The sequence below is a fragment of the Lepisosteus platostomus genome, chromosome 7 (assembly GCF_059453375.1).
Source record: "Lepisosteus platostomus isolate fLepPlt1 chromosome 7, fLepPlt1.hap1, whole genome shotgun sequence".
Taxonomy (NCBI): Eukaryota; Metazoa; Chordata; class Actinopteri; order Semionotiformes; family Lepisosteidae; genus Lepisosteus; species Lepisosteus platostomus.
Window position 1 is genome coordinate 16,088,207 of NC_142617.1, and position 18,964 is coordinate 16,107,170.

Here is an 18,964-nt window from a genome sequence, read left to right on the forward strand (position 1 = left end):
TGACTTTTTCCAATTCAATGTCTGCTAACTTTTTCAAATAGATAAAATTCTACCATTCAAATAAACAATTACATAGTGTTTAATGTAGACAATGTCTCTTTCTTGATAACTTGTTACAAAATTCTGCTCGAAGTCTTGTTTCATGCACTGGTAGAAGTTAATGACCATAACACTGCACATGATTGGGGTTAGAAAATATGACCATACCTTGAATTGAATGCACAGTATATAAGTTGTTCAGAAAAAAAAACAAAAACAAAAATGAAATACTAAAGAAAAGTGACAGGAGTGTTAAGATACTTTTATGACCTGCTCTGGGGATGTTATTATACAATTCACTGTCAATTTAAATGACAGCTCTGACTAATATGTTGTTTTCAATATATTTCTGATAGATTTTATTTATCTTGTTTTTTACCAGCCTAGAAAATACTCATGACATACCGAATTGTGCGTTTCATATTAACTTCCTAGTACAGGTCTCTTTCATATTAGCAAAATATAACCAAAGATAGCTTTAGTCAAGGCATAACCCAAAGGGAAACCACATCAGGCTCTGCTTACTGTATGTACTGTATACACCCCTTACCCTGTGAGAAAAGTGTTTATCTCATGTAGGGAAGCCCACAAGAGGATACAGCACAAATACTACAAACCTGCTGAAATAAACCTCATCAATAATGATTCTATGATATGGGATGTCTAGATTTTCAATCAATATGATACTTTTAAAGTTGGGTTAGTATTTACAATGTGTTTTATATCAACTGTGCAAGTGGTTTGATTGCTAATATTTCTCATTGTTACTGGACCTTGTACAGCCCTGGCAGTATCCAAACCAATTTAGGCCAAGTGTTTCTTAGTTACAAAAACTGATGTTTTAAAATGTTTAAAACCCAGAAACAGGCAGATTTTTACAGATTTCTTTTGACAGAAAATTAAATGAAGGCTTCTATAAGCAAATGGATTCCACTACCACACTCATGAGTCAGATACAGTAAATACTATACATGAAGTGAAGGATGGCTAGACTTGCAACTGGCTAGAGGAAGAAAACGATTATCCTCAATCTCTTTGCAGCAATTCAAAAAATTCCTACACTTTTCAGCGACAAGAACAAGCCTTAACTTCAGCGAGCCGATGTTCACTAATGTGCTGTGCTAATTCATGAAAAAAACAGATCTATTTACAGAAGGAACCTATTCCACTTTTTTGTCACTTATTGTACTTCAGATTCATCTTAAACTGTTTTTAATTCCACAAAACAATCTGGATTCTTAAATGCTATTGCAGAGATCTCACCTCCAATATGTATACATTTGAACACTTTCCTCTTTGTTTCACTTGTAATTGAATGTACAGTATAACGTTGAGGCAGCTTTGTTTTCTATGGACATGTATTTCAAGGAATTGTTCAGGAATTAATACAACCAGATACCACATACTATACACAGGGCTTAGATGACCAGTGGAACCATATCACAAGAAACTGGAAGAATCCATCAAATACCAGCTACTCAATGTTTTCTTTCTCTTTAAAAATGTTGAGAATACTTCAAAAGAACGTTTTGAACATGGTATTTCTTTGGTCAAGTGTAAGAGATTTGAAATCTAGGATTTGAAGCATTAACGCTGAGTAATTTTGTTCCAGTATTGGTTCCTGTTATTGTTTGCCATGGAAACTGACTTTACAGAACTGAATTGGAGCTAATAATGAGCAGATGATGTTAATAAAGTCCGATAAAGTTGATGTTTGGCAAATCAAACATTTAAAAATTAGAAAAATAACCTTCAAAAGATAAAACCATGTAGAAAAAAGAAAATAAATTAAGACAAAACTAAATCCATTCTGTTTTTTTCTTTTTTTCAGATTTTTTTTATAAAAATGCTGAATTGTGCTGTCAACTTTTTGCAATAAATACTACAGAGATCTCAAAAGTTCAAGGCTGGGGAAGTCCAGAACTCAACTTTGCCATCAGCAGCCTTCCACACAAAATACTAGCCTGATTTTGATTTATTGAAGGTTTTAGGAGAATTTGAAACTGTAGACGAAGAATTAGTGATTGATTTCATATACAGCATATACTATATATAAATATAGAATAAATATACAACAAACGTAAATGCACAGATGGTACTTGAGAATTAAGTGAACAGATGGATGTGATTTATTTCTTAAAAAATTTAATTACTTTCTCAATTAAATGAATGTAAAGAGTAACGTTGCTGCCTCCTTATTCTACTCACATCTTGAGTAGAGGACGACCATCTTTTTTATGTGTTTTTTTTAAAACTGGATAAGCTACTGATAAATTAGCACTGCTCTCTCCATGGCTGCTCTGATAAGCTACAAATGTCATGCATTTGGAAACGCTACTACTCCTCAACTCTCCAGCTTGTTTCTTTTGCTACAGAAATGTTTTAACTTGTTTCTTTATCCACATGCCAATGTATGTGGTTAGCTTTTTTATATCTACAGACATGTTTTACTTTTATCCTTCAATTCACCTGATATAAGAATTGTATTTTTCTTAAATAAAATAGAATTATGAGTCCGTTAGCTCTTGTGGTTGACGTTTCTCACACTGTTAGCAGAAACCCACATAAAGCAGATGTTTTTTTCTTCTTCTTGTCAGGTGAGAGCTTAGGTTTTATGATTTCCAGATTTGCTAATGTGCAAAGTAACATAAAAAATGCACCATTTTACATGTCTCCGGTCAGTGCTTGTTTGGCAAATCTCAGGAAAATTTTGCTGGCTTTACTGCAGATAACGGTAGACTTTGAAGCAGTGGTTCCCCGAGTCTGCAACCACAACGTGTCCATCAGAGGTCAGTGCCAGGCCTTGGGGTCCATAGAGGGGGTCTGCTGTGGTGTTAATGTAGGACAGGAATGATCCTGAGCTGTCAAATACCTGAAAGGCATCAAACTTGAACAGTGAGCACATTCTTATTTAGGTAACAGGTTACTACTCTTAGAATGGTCTACAGCTTGGAGCTGCTGAAGGTGGGTTTTCATTAAGTACAGTAGAAATAAGATGCTTCTGGTAGAAAAAAAAGGCTAATATTCAAGACATTCTTGTGGAAACTTCAGATTAATGCAGGCATGCAGTACAGGTAATACTTGGAAATGCAAAAAAAACATTAGTACAAATAATTGTGATCAATAATAAATCATCTAATTTTATATGGATTATTGACCTCGAGACCCCTTTATATACAAGGACATTTACTGGAAAGTCTGAACTCGCATTTGAAATCAACCCTCCTGCTATCAATTATATTTAAGCCTAATACTTTAAAACATCAGATAACACGGTGGAGCAGTGGTTAGCATTGCACAGCCTTGGGGCCCTGAGTTCAATTCCAGAACTGCGGTGCTATCTGTGTGGAGTTTGTATGTTCTCCCTATGTTTGTGTGGGTTTCCTCCAGGTGCTCCAGTTTTCTTGGACAATTCAAATACAGACTGGTATGCTAACTGGCTTCTGGAAAAATTGGACCTGGTGTGAGTGCGTGTGTGTTTGTATCTGTGTGTGCCCTGTGATGAATTGGCATCCCATCCAGGGTGTATCCTGCCTTGGGTGCCTTGTTTGCCAGGATAGTCTCCAGCTGCACCATGGCCTTTTACTGAAAGGAGCAGTTAGGAAATGGACAGATGGATAATAATAATCATTGAAGCACAATGTCTCCTGAAATCAGAACACGTAACTGAGATATCCAGGTGTTATCAAGTCAGAATTCATTAGTAATTTACAGCCTTTGTTTTTCCAAGTAATGCCATTATAATAATACAAAATCCTTTCATTTTCAGCCCAGTGCTGGATAAAGGGCTCACTATAAATTAACAAAATGAAAATAATTCTGATAAGCATTGTCACTAAAGGGCAATCACATTATCAAAAGAAGAAGAGAAGTATGAAAAAGCTTAAAAACTTTAAGAGAAAATTCATTACCCTGAGAAAGCACCACAGCTGAATATAATGAGACATTTAAGTGTTCATTTCAACAATAAAAAGACAGAACTGTTGGGATAACAGAATTTGTGGATATGAAAAAAAAATCCTTCAGCCAGGTGATAAAAAAGGAACATATCAACTGAACCACAGAAGAAGAAAGTTATGGACCAATGAGAAAATGTGAATTTATTGAGTCAAAACGTAGTAGTTATATTCATAACAGTTGGTATACTGAATATTTGTTAAAAAGAACATATTGTCTCTACTGTGTAGCATTCTGGAGGATATATAGTGGAAACTAATTAGCCTAAAGAATTAGAATTAACTTCAGAATTATCCAGGTAACTGAGTTTTATCCATCCTGGCCACCATAGTGATTGACAAAAGATTATTATTAAAGCAAATGCTTCTGGTCTAAACAAAGCTCATTCTATCCAACAGGCCATTCTGAATTGAGCCATAAAACCAATATTCTTCAAGCAGGTCAATAAAGCAACAAATCTTTCCAAAGCTCACCTGTATTCGGCTGTTTCCCCAGTCTGCCACGATGATGTTACCATTTGCATCAACGGCCACCCCTGTTGGAGCATTGAACTGACCATTTCCTTCTCCATGAGAGCCAAATTTGAAAAGGAACTCTCCATCAGCACTATACACCTGAGGAAATGAAGACAAACTTGAGTTGCCAAACAACCTGCTAAAGGGGTGGTAAAAACAAAGAATCCAGGATTCAATACTTACTGTACTGTACATTCTACAACCTGTGCTTGACTTTGATTTATAAATAATGAGTAATTTCTTATTCAATACAATATCATAAGACACAATGTAACAGGATAAGATTTATTGGCCATATCCATATACATGGCCATATACAATTTCTTGCATTAGGATTTGTCTTTTCACATACCCCAGCTTGCTCTCCATAGAGAAGCTTGGGGTCAGAGCACAGGGTCAGCCATTTATACAGTGCCCCTGTAGCAGCTGGCAGAGTAGGATTCCTCTGCCAGCTGTGGGATTTTATCCGGCAACTTTCCAGCTACAGACGCAGATCCTTAGCCACAGTGCTACCGCTCCGCCCCAAAGGTCAGTGAAAGTTTATGACAAAATCTGCAAGTGGAAAAATATCCAACTTACCTTGACAGAGTGATTATGAAAGTCTGTCACCACAATTTCATTCTTGTTATTTACTGCAACGAAGTGAGGGCCTTAAGACACAAGAGGAAAAAGGATGGCAGGAGAGAGGAGAGAGAATCCATGATCATGACATGTGAAACAAAAGGTACTGAATTCTCAGTTTCGTTGCCCACTGGAGTGATTGTAGATAACCTGCAGCTGGGTTTCAGGCAAATATCTTCACAAAAAAGTAAAAAAAATGTCAGGTTGAAACACTTTTCCAGGAAGAAATTTCATGATTCATTATTTCAAGTATATTATCCACAAATCACCTTTTGTTAAATATCTTAACAGAACATAATTTAAAACCTTCTCTTAAATTAAATAATATAGAAATAAGGTGATCTGCAGATCTTCCTCTTAAATACTCCAGTGAGAAATAAAAACGTGACTGCCAGTGTTAGCCAAGAACTCAAACTGCAAATTGTTTTTCAGCTGCAAGTAGCATTTTTTTGTTAGGTTTTTACAAGTCTAGGACTTTCACTGGTAAAGAATTACCTATTCACTTCAGTAGACTTAAGTAATTTAAATCTTAATAGTTGGTGATAGTAGATATATCTATATGTTTAACTGGCAAATAAATTATTGTGGGCAAGGCATTAAAGGTACCTAAGAACATCTTAGCATTGGATCAACAGAAAATGATTATTCAGATTGTGTCTTCCAAAAACGAGTTAGAATACTGAATACTGAGACAGCTGACTCTCACAGAAGAAGAAAAGCTGTAAAAATATATTGGCTAATATCCTCTTTCTGGGTGAGAAATGGATGAAACAAATTCAACTTGCCGATAAGGAAACAAATCTTCCACCCAACCATGTTTTCCCAAAACTGATGCAATACTAAAAGTAAGTAAGAAAGTTAAAGGCCTTATAACTAAAATTGTTTTTCCATTGAATGTGTAACTGCATTAGAATATTTTCTATAAGCTTCTATTCGATTTTAACTGTACCTAATAAACCAACCCCCTACAAATTAAAACTGAAGGTAGTTCTAACATGTACTGTATACTGTACAGTATATAAAGTTAATGAAAGTGTTTATAAGACTTGTAAAAACTGAAAGCACAACCTTGGGAATTAAAGCACACAATACTTACTGAACACGGGGCCAGATTTACTAAGCTTTTGCTCCAGTGCAAAGTTTGCACCACTTTTTTCTAAAAGGAATAAAAAAAAAGGTAAGGTCAGAAATGAAAAAAAAAAAAACTGAAAAACTCCATTCAGTGGGTCTTCCTGCACTCTCCCTTTTTAGCAGCTCCAACACTTGAAGTAGAGGATAAAAATGAAATTGAGAAACTCATGCAAGCACAAAGTGGCACACCTTGATGACTGATGGCATCAACCAGCAACTTGTGTTCTTCTACTCGACAGACACGTTACTGCATCAAACAGTATAACCCACAAGGACATCCTTTGACTGGGTTAAATCACATCACTGAAATGTCATGATTCATTATTACAGGTATATTATCCACAAATCTCCTTTTGCTAAAATATCTTAACAGAACATAATTTAAAACCTTCTCTTAAATTAAATAATATAGAAATTAGGTGATCTGCAGATCTGAGTTAGCCAAGAACTCAGACAAACTGTAGGTTTTTTGTTTGTTTGTCCCACCTAGCAAACATAAAGTATATTAATTGGTCAAAACATTAACTTGGAAAGTTCAATTTCTTCCCATGCTTCAAGCAGGATTGTCTTCAGCTGAGGTTGTTGAGAGGAATGGTGTGGAAAGAACACATTCCTCTGGTTCTACCAGTTTTCAACAGGATTGAGACCAGAGGATTGTTCTGGTCAGAGAAGGCAATAGAACTCTGTATTATGCTTCCAGAGCCAGTAATGCATTGTCTGCCATTTGCCTGTGGGTCAGTACTGAACTAGGGAATTCCCAATATTGTAGCCACTGGGCACTGGGAACCCAGCACTTAGTATCAAGGTTACATCTGGGTACAAGGGTTCTGTAAAACAAAAAGGCATTCCTGCAACACAAAGGAAGTGTCAATTTAAAAAAAAAATCTACAGTGGTGGGCCAGAGGTGTTTTTGGTTTTATCATCATCTCCGGCATTAAGAATTCTTCTGATCTCTCCCTGACTCCTATTACCATACAGAAAAACTAATGACCAGCGGGCATCCTCCAGAGCCTTTCATTCTGCCCTTTCTGTATTACCCATGTTGAAAATACAGCCCAGCAAAGTGTGAGAAGCCCTCACTCTGGGTTCTCTGACATCTTATTCGTACTTTGTCTTAATTACATTTAGAAAACTAGACAAAAATCTAGATCTTTTCATTCATTAAAACCACTGTACAACAGCTCAGAACTGGATGCCCTGTACTATTTCAGCTGTGTCATTAGCACAGAAAGCCCTGATGCTGTATATTCCCTTTTCAAGCACTGAACTACAGTATCCTGAACAATCAGCTTCTAGTCACCTGGATTTACCTTGCCCACCATGAGCAAAACATCTTCATGTGCAAATCTGACATCTCTTCTTTTCCAAATTCACACCAGACTGTGTCAGCACACATCAGAAGCCATAAAAGGGTGATTCCCTTCGAGTGAAGACTGGACACGGGGATACTGTAGCTCTTGGCTAGACATCTGCACAGGAAATATTGTGCTTGGTATTAGTTAGCTGAAACCAGGCCACCCAACGCAAGGCCGTTATTTCTAACTTCAGTAAACCTGTGAAAGAGGTTATTTAGGAAGGCACACCACAGTAGATGATTTGATTATGGGACTGGAGGATGCTCATTGATCCCAAGACCCTGCCAAATGCATTCATATAACTAAAGAGAAAAAGGAATAGATGAAAACAACAATGAAATAATGAAAAAAAAAACAATTATATGCATGAAAGAATAGAAAATAAAATAGGTGATATATGTTGGCTGTTTAACATGTAGCATCTTTCTAACAGTGCACTGGATCACAAGCATTTGTAAATCTGGCCCAGTTCTCTTCATGTTTCTGTGTGTGTGGGAATACCACCGAGGGAAAAAAGTCACAATTTAATAAGATGAAAAAAGAAAAGCTTTCTAGGCCAAAACAAAGTCCTTGAATTTGTTCCACCAAATGACTAATACAAAATGAAATTTACTGGAAAACATTCTTTGCAGAATTAAAGAGTTTGGCTTCATCGGTAATGTGCTGTAATACAGAAGAAAAGCCATTTAATAAGAGGACTGAAATTCTATTGGAAGTACTGACGCCACAATGTAAGAAAATGTTAGATAATCTAACTGACAAGAAAAGGAAGTCAGATTATAAAAGATGTAATCTTTCAAAGTACGCATCTGCTATAAAAATCAGGCCAGTTCTTTGTATTTGTTTCCTCTGAGCGAAATCATTTTTTACTAAAATGATTGTTCGAGAGCTAATCTACAACTTTCCACACGCTCAGCAAAGTTTTTAAAGTAAAATAAAGTGGCAAAATAAAAACTAAATTGCTTCAATAATATACTGTTTATATAACAAGCTGATGCAAAATTAGTATAGCAAATTGAATGAATTCTGTATGAACTCGCCCCTGGCAGGAAAAGATTTCTATATGCCGAGCCCAGCTCTTCTTTATCCTTGCAGCAGAGCTCAAAAGATCAAATCTGCCTATTTTAATAGACCTGGAAAGCCTGTTTGTATTCTTATACAGTCTTCTTCTTAACACCAAGGGTTTTACATAGTGACATAAATGCCAAAGAAAAGTCATCAGAGCTCCTTATTTCTGCCCAGTGTACCTGCAAACTGCCTGTCTGACGTGCCCCTTGCTCCAAACTTAGTCACGAGTTTGCCATTCGACTGGAAGATGAAGACACAGCAGGCCTTGTTGTCAACAGCAATGATGTGCCCATTGCGATCTACAGCTACTCCCTTTGGCCCCATGAGGCGGCCAGCTCCGATTTTATTCTGAAAGAAAATGACAGTCGGTAAAAATTCATCTTTCGCCAATTTGTCAGGCTTTTGAGGCACCACAAAGTGATTTTGATCATTGCGGCATTCATCCTATTAAAAAACACGAATTTGAGTTAGCACCAAGGTCAAACACATTCTGCCATGTAATAGTTTGACCGTGGACGCAAAAAAAAAAGTTAGGGGAAAGGGCAAGGAATTACGGAAGCATATTGCTGAATAAAAATAAAATGTACACACAAAAATATTTCATGTATAATAATGAGAAAATTATCTTTTGTTATCGTGAAGCATAATTCATTACACGGTACGCTTGTTCTTGTTTAACGATAAGTGTGAGTATCCTCACAGTTCTGTTGAGTGTATGTTCACTTTAGGAACAAATTACTGTATTACATTTCATTGTGGTTAAACCCCACTGGAAAGTAAGCCAATGTACATTCTGCAACATAGCACATTGTAACAAATACTAAATCCAAACTTCTAGGTGAGCTATTGGTAGCTTCTAGATGCTGTCATTGCACAAAGTAATAGGTTGTTCGTACACTCAAACGATCAAGGATCTCCTCACCCTAAATGGGCTAAATTGCCTTAACTCTTTTGATGGTGCTTTAGACTTTTATCTACAGCAAAAGACAGGATACATATTAGGATCCTACTGTTGGAAAAGAAACATCGTCCACAACCACACTCGCTCACCTTGAATTTCCCGTCTGAGGTGAAAATGCTAACCCATCTGTTGTCATAATCAGCCACAATGATGTCACCATTCATATCCACGGTCACACCAGTAGGACGCTGGAGCTGCCCGGGTGAGCGACCTCTGACCCCAAACCTCAGTTTAAACTGCCCATCGTTTGAGAACACCTTGGTAGGAGGACAAGGGAAAAAGAGTGATGCTTTCTCAAACTCCTGACGGGCCAATAAATCATGAGGAGGTAAAATATCAGCAAAAGGGGAAGGTCAATGTTCTTAACGTGATACAAACATTTAAGATTTCTTCCAATAATTATACTTCAGTAAAATGTAAATGTGCATAACAAAAAACACTTTCAGTGTGCTTATTATGTTAGCAATTAATTATGTATAAATGAGTTAATAAAAGAGTCTGGCACATATCTTGCTTGTATCCTTACAGGTATAAAATCAGTGCAAATGAGAAAAAAACAACGAAAGAGCTAAGAAAGGATACGAGTAGTCTATACTAAGCAACGTGCGTACTTTTAAACAAGTAGCTGAGTTTCAAGTAGTAGTGTGTAAGTGCAACATTAGGAAAATAATATACCAATAAGTGTAAAGGCTAAGGTCCTGAGAAAAATAAATATGCATTGAAAGCTCACCTGAATGCACTGATTGTTGCTATCTGCCACCACAATGCGCCCATTGCTGGAGGCAGAGATCCCCTGAAGATTAGTGAACTCTCCCTTCTCCCGGCCTCGGGTACCTGCCATACAAACACACAGAAGGGTTCTTAAAGGTAATGATAAGTGTGTGGAACAACGTAGCTTTTAAAACAATAAACATGAAATAATCACTTCAGAAAAAAAGTAAGAAAGTATCCACTTTCTGCTTAATCAGTAGCTTAACCTCCTGACAAACAGATGAATGATAACTACTGTAAAGCCTCAGTTGGTACCACTGATAATGCAGCTTTAGAGAACCTATTAAAATTAGTTTTCAAAGCAAAATCATTTAAGAAGGATTTAATTAGAAAGTATTCCACTGTTTTGTGCTTGGTATTCCTTGAGGTTTTACAAGGTACACTAACACAGAAGGAAAGTACACTCCTGAGACTACTTCAACAAGACAATAACTCCCACAAGTCTTTCCTTGAGTCTGGTCAGATTCAGAGTCTCAACTCACCAACGCGGTAGATCATTTCGTCCTCGATGGGGTTCTCCTTCTTCTTGCCTGTACTGTACATGCTGGAGGGTCGGCGCACTGCCTTCTGCCGCACGTGCCCTCCACCGCCACTGGGAGACTTCACCCGCCGCTTGACGTCGTCAGGTGACTGGGGTACGTCGGACGGCTTGACAGCACGCAGGCGGAAGGGGCTGCCCCGCACCGGCTGGTCGTACAGAGTGAGGGAGAAGGAGAACTCTCCCTCAGAACGGAGGGTGTAGCCCACTTCATATGTGCCATTCTTGTTGTCCGTCACCTCGGCCTCAGTGTAGCTCCCGTCCGGGGCGATGATCTCGGCACGCAGGATGGCATTCCCCGTCTTCACCAGCTCCCCCTCCTTGTCCTTGGTGGTCACGGTGACAGTGGTGTGCTGCCCCACAAGGGCGTGCCGGAGCCCCTCACCCGTGGCCACGCTGGTGTGGCCCACGGCGCTCGTGGTCAGAAGCACTCCCAGGTTCTGGATGGAGCGTCGCAGCCCCTCGGTCTCCACCAGACAGTCCAGGTGAGCGTTCTCATGCGGGTGCTCGGGGAAGTCGTGCCTGGCCAGGGCACCGACCCGTTCACTCATCTGCTTGCGGACCAGGAGCACCTCAGTAGCGCTGCCATGGCTCAGGGCCTGCTCTGTGAAGCTGCAGCTGCTCTGGATGTGCTCTTTGCCCTGCAGTAGAGAGGCCAGCTGCGCCTGCAGCACCTGAGGAAGGAGGTGAGGAGAGCAGAGAGTAAGTTAAAAACCTTAACTTACACCTTACAACCGGACTAGTGGACAAGTGTATTAGAGCTAACATTTTTAACAATTTTATTCCAAAAATATTTTCATTTATAAAATGATTGATATGATCTGGTTTCAGACCTAAAAGCTTTCTTTGTCAATGTAAATGGGGATATGATGTTCTGTGAAGGTGACATTTTGCCCAATCAGCTTATTTTCCAGATAGGACATCAATGAGGGGGAAAAAAAAACTACAAAACTGTACACTTGTTGGTGCCATCTGTTTTAGCAGATGACCACATTTTATAAAACAAAAAAATACATTAATTTCAAATTTAATGCATTTTAACATTCCTGACTACATGCTCCTTCCAATCTATGTTCAAAACGTTTCACATTGAAATCAGCAACAATTTTCAAAATATAAAAGAATTTGCTGGGCTTGACAGATTTCTAGGATTTCCATTTACAGTGATAAGATTCCACAATCATAAGAAAAAAATATACCAGCAATGGAGTGTTGAATACACAGAGTGGCTTAAATCGCAGCCATACACTTCAATTCACAACTGCATACTGAAGTGCTGAGAGGTGAGCAGGTGTTATATGTCAGTGACGCATGTCTTAACATAGTTACCACAGGTGCACATGGTCAATAAAACATTGACAGGCTCATAACAGTAATTATGAATGTGATATAAAGAGACACTTTAGAGATACAAGATACACTTAGAGTTGTAAAAAACAGGATGGCCCTAGGGAAGACTGAGCATAAAGTGAAAAAGGAAAAGGTTGACCTTCTGCTTGGCATTGCAGATGCTCTCTAGGTCTGTGATGAGGGCGTTCTTGCGGAGGTGCAGTGCTCTCTCCAGCTCTTCAAAGGTGCTGCTGATTTCGCTCACCGCTTCGTTCTTGCGCTCGGTCAGCTGCTTTGAGATCTCATTCACCAGCTCGATGGCCGCTGTCAGCTGGGGGAGCCTGAGGGGAGGAAGGAAGGAACGGTGTGAGCCAGGTACCAGATGGACGGTGTCTCTGGGGTGGCTGGCTTTCAGTAAAATCCAAATGCTAGTTTCAAACCAGAATGCATTTCTTAAAGCAACGTATCCCACTAAGCCAACATAATACCTAAACCAATCATTGTGTCACCCCCTCTCGCTTCCTTCAGCCAGCGATGGCCTTAAAAAGAAGCCAATTCCAGTAACAATACAGACAAATTCCATTAAAAAAAGTGTAGCAAAAACTCTCTCAGCGGAAATTCTGCAACAGCTCAGTTTTGCTTAGCAATTCATAACGCATGCTTGGGATTTCAACCTGCTGCTGGCAAGTTCAGTACAGCACCTGTTCCGAATGGCATCCAGTTGGTTCTTCAGTGCCGCCTTGTGCTGCTCTAGAACGTCGCGCAGAGGAACAGTCACGTGCTCCCTGTGCTCCCCCTCCGTGCATTCCAGGCACATTGCAGTCTCGCACGACTCGCAGTAGAACTCCATAACCTGAGAGGCAAACCAGAGAGCCACGCCAAGTCATGCTACACCTCGAGCGGCTTCTTTTTTTACTTTTAATAGAAAGACAAGAGTCATATTTATTTCCCACAATCTTAAATCATAATACGTGGGCTCCTGAGTTACATGTTGCTCCCTGCGGAGCCATTTGCTTCTTTGTGCTGCTAGAGCACATTAATTCCCTTTTGTAGTCAGAGCTGCTCAGCAATAACGTCAACTGTGCAGGGCACATTTTTCAAGTTGTTTCCATATACAAAGATCTAGTGGTGCAGACATACTGGTGAAATATTGTTCTTAATCCTCTCACAGAGGACAGGGATTTATTCTGTCAAGATATACACAGAAGAGCTTGTCACCAGGTTTTGGTTTGGTCATTATATTTTCTCACCTGTATGCTGTTTTAATCAGGCATTAAGATTTCCTTATGTACTCTTTTCCTAAAGCAAATATGTTTTTTAGTGTCAGATTATTCTTAGCTGATGTCTTGCATGTTTTTACCCCCCAGGCCTTCACACAACTTTGTTGTACAATTTGGTATGAAACAATAACATCACAAAATCCAGAACCTCCATTTGTTTTGGGTGAGGCAGTCCCAGAAAAAGAAAACAAGTGAAAATTAAGATTTTAAGTAACATTAGACAAAATAGAGGCCTTACAATACTGCAACCTTAGCTGAATTTCTGTTTCAGGCCTGTGCTTGGCAGTGCACGTGTCTGTGCTTTGACCCTCTTTGAAAAGGTCTATATCCTAGTGTCCCCTCTATCCACCCCTTGTCCCTACCCCCAGAGGCAGTGGGGTACCTTGCCCTCGTGGTTGGGGCAGGACAGGGGCTTGCCAGCTGCTGCAGCGCTGACAGACTCCAGCACGCTGCAGGCCTCGGGCCTGGCACACTCTGGGTCTCGCTGCAGGACCTCCATCAGGTTGGTGATGAAAAAGTTGTTCTGCAAGGCAGCGACCCCCTTCTCAGGCAGGATGGAAGTCTGTCGGCACACTGGGCAGGACAGAGTCAGGGATTGGGGCGGGATGTAGTTCTGAAGACACCTGCAGAGACCAGCAAGAAAGAGACAAGGGACCTTGAGTACAATATGCAGCATTCATTTGCTCATAAGACTCCACAGAGAATTTTAATGTAGTGTCTACAGAAGTCTTTGCTACTGTATATTACTACAAATATACAGTATATTTCCTGTATATCACTTTTTCATTTGTCATAACATTTGATTCTTCAAACATCATTTCCAAATTTGTGCTCAACAGTTTTGTTACAGGATCTTTCTACCAACAAAAGCTGTGGCATACACATTTTGCTGTGAATTGTAGTTCCCAAATACTGATGATACACATATTTTGGCTTGTGTGCCTAGACTCACACAACATTGGTTCGAAAATTTTACTATATATCACTACCTATTATTTTTATTGCAGCTACATGGAATAAATACAGACAAAAATCATAGCCCCGCACTGTTAAATTATTTATCATTTACAGGTAAACTATAATAGAGGTAATAAATAAAAAAAACATCCAAGAGATATCAAATATTTAGATATACAATGGTTTACAGCGTGAATTATATATGTGTTAATATAATGATCTCAAAAGAGACAGTCTTTGAATAGCACAATGCGTGTCTGAGGATTCTTGTCTGTGGATGAATCAGAGCAGTTGAAATGGCTGGAGGCTTCAAATCTTATTGTATTATGAACAATGCATTCACCATGCTCTAAATAGTTTACTGATAACTTCATAGTATAGCAAGAAGTAGTACAGTATGTCATGCAGTATCAAAGTTAAGAGAATAGCAACCCTTTCTCTATGACTGTGCAGTGAACCAAATTGCATGAATGCAGAAACATGTCTTTCATATAACCTTTTAATACAAGAATATGAGATCTCTGTGAGCAGTGTAATTTAATGATTTCCAGTCACAATTAACTGTATATAACTAGTATGCCCATTTCTAACAGTCACCTCCTTTAAAAAACAAATTTTGTTTTTTTATAAAATGTCAAATTTGAAGGTCAAAATCAAATCATTTGTATGCAGAAAGATGGGTTCCATCATTGGAAATTTTAGGAAGCAGCGTAAGACAAATCCACAACTTCCAACGCACTTCTTTTAAAAAAAAAATCAAGGACAACTTTTATATGGCTTATTTTAACAAAGTTCATTTTTACAATTCCACCCGCCCTTAAAAGCTTTAGGACAAGAAAAAGGAAAGAGCAGCACTGACCAGCATGAAAAATTCTCTGATTTGATGATATTTCAAGACCAGTCCTGAGTTATTGGATAGGTGCAGAGATCCAGACTACACATGGCCCATTACTGCTGTTGACAGATATACAGTATGACAGAAGTGTTTTTCTATTGGGTGACTCACTTACCTTTCGCAGAAGGTATGCAGGCAGGGCAGGACTTTGGGATTGTGATAGTGGTCCAGACAGATGCTACACACCAGGAACTGCTTGTCTATTTGCCGGACAACAGGGCTGCTGCTGTTAGACTCGCGCTTCGCCATGGTAACCGACATTCAAGGAGGGCGCCACAGGGACAGGCAGCAGTTAACCTGTGAGGTAGGCCACACAGACAAATCACTTCAGGGAAACTACAATTAAGAAACCAAAATCCATATTTATACAAAAAGAACTGCGATTTCCCAGTACGTGATCCAAGTACCGTACAACTAGCAAAATTGCTCACTGGAGGGGTATATTTAGAAATCAGCTTCATTACATGATGGTAATTTAATCATATCTCAAAGCCATTTTTTCCTTGGGCTGGAAAAGCAAAGAAAAAGCCCCGTGCTTGTTCTGTTTTTGATTTGTAAATGGGTTTTTATTTTATTTCTTCTAGACAAGTCTGATCATGGTTGCATTCACCATTGTCTTTATTTTCCAAAGCTGTGATTTACTCAAGCTCACAAAACAAATGTTAATAGCTTTCATAACATATACTGTACTGTACTTATATACAGGTACAGTACAAAGAGTGAATTATTTAATTGTCATGTTTTTGCTTATAATGTTTCATTTAAGTTAAGCAAAATGAACTTTAATACCGGAAACATGCAATCATTGGTGGACAAGCTGACATATATCTTTCATGGGCAAGGACATTTTAGAGCATATATGGTTTTTTATATGTGTTCCTGAATAGCCAAGATGCTTTCTGCTTTCTGAATGGAGTACTGAGAAGATCTTTTCTTCAGAAAACATCTTCATTTCTTGGCTCACAGCTACAAACCCTATGACTGCACACAGGGGAGAAGGAGGAAGTAATAAAGAGAGTCCTCCCACTCACCTACCTTCAAACAACTTATCTTTTAGGTAATACAACTGTAGAGCAGATGTTCTGCACCAATTGAACAACAGGCACATACTGTAGCTCACCAACAGAACCTCATGCCTGCAAGGTTTTGGAAGGTCCAACCTTGGGGAATTGTGTCACAGTTGGCCAATGACACGACTCAGATTTGAATCCATGATCACAATGCCCAGGCAAGCGCCGTTACTAGTTGGACCTTGGTTTCAACCTGGAAAGGGTTGTGACATCCTCAGGCCCTAGGGTGCAAGGCAGGGTTAAACCCCGAACAGGATGACTGTCCATTCCAAATCACACCCACATATGCACACCAATAGATACACCAACAAATCTAGCCAGCATGTCTATGGGAGGTGGGAGGATACCAGAGTACCTGGTGAAAGCCAACACATGCCTGGAAAGACCTTGCAAACTCCACACAGAAGGCAGCAAGGGCCACAATCAAGTTCGTGATCCAAGAACTTTGAGACACCAACTCTGAACACATCATCAAGTCATGGTGCTGTTATTCATAATTTTCATAATGGAAACAAATGGATTAAGAAACAAATTACAATGCCAAGCAAGGTTCTTTCAAGCATTGGTGTTTATCCTGGTAAAGGTCACAGCAGTATACTGTATGTATATCATTAAATAAAATAACATTTTTTAACTGCTTTTAGTACATTTTAATTGGAAAAAGGTTTGTGAGAGACTTCCGATGACAAAGGAACAAGACTTAAGACCTTAAACCTTGGTGTTGAATGAAATTGCTGCTTGTAACAAATGAATCTGATAAGGCCAAGCATACTAAGACATGTTACCCCCCCAGACACACACATGCACATGCGCACAGAGCGCTGTATAAATACTGCAGTAAAGTCTTCTTTGAATACTATTTAGCAAGTGATTTTTATAGTTGGGGATCATTTAAAATCTTTTCAAATTTGTAAGGTATTTTTCACAACTCCCTCAGCATCTGGAAAGCCTGTAACTTTCTACTAAAATGTACACATGTAGGTGTACTTCAAGCAAAATCAATACATCTAACTCTGAACAAACTACACTGATGTACTTCATATCATATATTCTGCTGTTATGTACACAGTAGGTTAAGCTTTAATGTAACATAATTAGATGTGATTATTAGATGTGATGGAGTAGCACTCAGTGATAATGAAAGCAGTGTAAATGTATTGCTTCTTGGTAATTCTTAAGTTCAGGAATATTCATAATGGCAAATCCAATATACCAGGGTGTTACGAAAAGAAAATGAAAGTCCACTAAATTCAGCCACAATACTCTAGTAATGCTTAATTGCTTTAAATTTGTTACTCTTACAGCCCATTTGCCTTTTATATTTTTGAAACCATAATACATTGGATTTTATGTACCACTGCAGTGTATTATACATGTTTTCTGCAGCAGTTGGCCAAGAACAGATTTAATACTTTTCGTATATTTGCACAGCTGTCATCTTTTCTGCAGATATGCAAACGTCAGATCCAGGATTGTTGGTTATGATGCGTTGACATGATACAAACAACAGTAAAATGGGAGCATCACATTTTGATTAAAAAAAACACTTAAGACACCCTTTTCCAACTATGAACGTTTTGGACCATATAGAAGCGCAGATTCTTTTTCTTCCTTCACCACCATGTGATCTGAATGACATCTGAACCTTCCAAAGCAGATATTTCATGTGCTGTCATATTCACAAGGGACTTGTAGTAGTCGTTGCACAAGGAATGTTATAAAAACATCAGCAACACTTTGCAAATGTAGACAGTTTGTTTTTTTAAATCAATCTCACCGCCTAAACACATTTTCAACAAAGCAAAAACTTTGACAGTTTAAATTTTCCAATTTGTTCTAAAACATGGAGCAAGGCATTGTTTAATTGTTAGATCATGCACATAACATGACATTGTTCTCTCAATAACTGGGGCACAGATGAAAGAGACTGGCAAAGCTTTAATCACAACTACAGTAGTGGTGAAATGATAGGCTACACTCAATTAAATTGGTGATCGCAATGGATTTTCCGGCCTAAATTTTGCACTCCTGTCAGTTTTGCCATCAGACTGGCAATTATGGTCAGCCTGGAATATTTACAGTACTGTATGTTGTTTCAGCCAAGACATTCTAAAACTTTTGCAGTACCTTAAATAACATAACAATTACAATTCTTCAGCACTAATGATGCTGTAATGAGCATTGTTCTTCACTACAGTTCCAAGGATGCACAAAGGAGCTTGTTAATATATTACTAGGCAGTCCAGGCCTTTAATAATCTGGTAATTAGCTTGCCTGCAGTGTCAGTGATCCAGTTTCAGTCTTAAACCACAATTTCTTGCTTTTTCCTTCTTGCACTCACCCTTAAAGGCCCAGACCGCCTTTCACTTCAACATACCCATTTAATACGTAACCATAGCATTTATCTGACATATTATATATATGCTAGTATTGATTTATTAAATGTCTTTCTGAAGACATTAAACAATTCAATATTT

General features: G+C 38.6%; 1 protein-coding gene across 7 annotated transcripts in view; it reads right to left on the reverse strand.

The window, feature by feature from the left end:
• Nucleotides 1-1,379: 1,379 nt before the first annotated feature.
• LOC148658386 (tripartite motif-containing protein 2-like) overlaps nt 1,380-18,964 on the reverse strand; it is a 46,885-nt gene continuing 29,300 nt past the window's right edge. For 6 of the 7 annotated variants that reach the window (XM_088639501.1, XM_088639500.1, XM_088639499.1 and 3 more), the window contains 12 exons: nt 15,533-15,714; nt 13,948-14,188; nt 12,987-13,138; nt 12,446-12,626; nt 10,901-11,630; nt 10,378-10,481; nt 9,737-9,904; nt 8,866-9,034; nt 6,229-6,288; nt 5,091-5,161; nt 4,470-4,610; nt 1,380-2,911 (listed from right to left, as the gene is read on the reverse strand). In XM_088639501.1, coding sequence (XP_088495627.1) covers nt 2,759-2,911; nt 4,470-4,610; nt 5,091-5,161; nt 6,229-6,288; nt 8,866-9,034; nt 9,737-9,904; nt 10,378-10,481; nt 10,901-11,630; nt 12,446-12,626; nt 12,987-13,138; nt 13,948-14,188; nt 15,533-15,678 — 2,316 coding nt within the window. In that variant the 5' untranslated portion in view covers nt 15,679-15,714 and the 3' untranslated portion in view covers nt 1,380-2,758. The remainder of the gene's footprint in view (nt 2,912-4,469; nt 4,611-5,090; nt 5,162-6,228; nt 6,289-8,865; nt 9,035-9,736; nt 9,905-10,377; nt 10,482-10,900; nt 11,631-12,445; nt 12,627-12,986; nt 13,139-13,947; nt 14,189-15,532; nt 15,715-18,964) is intronic. The other variant, XM_088639503.1, reaches the window with a different exon arrangement.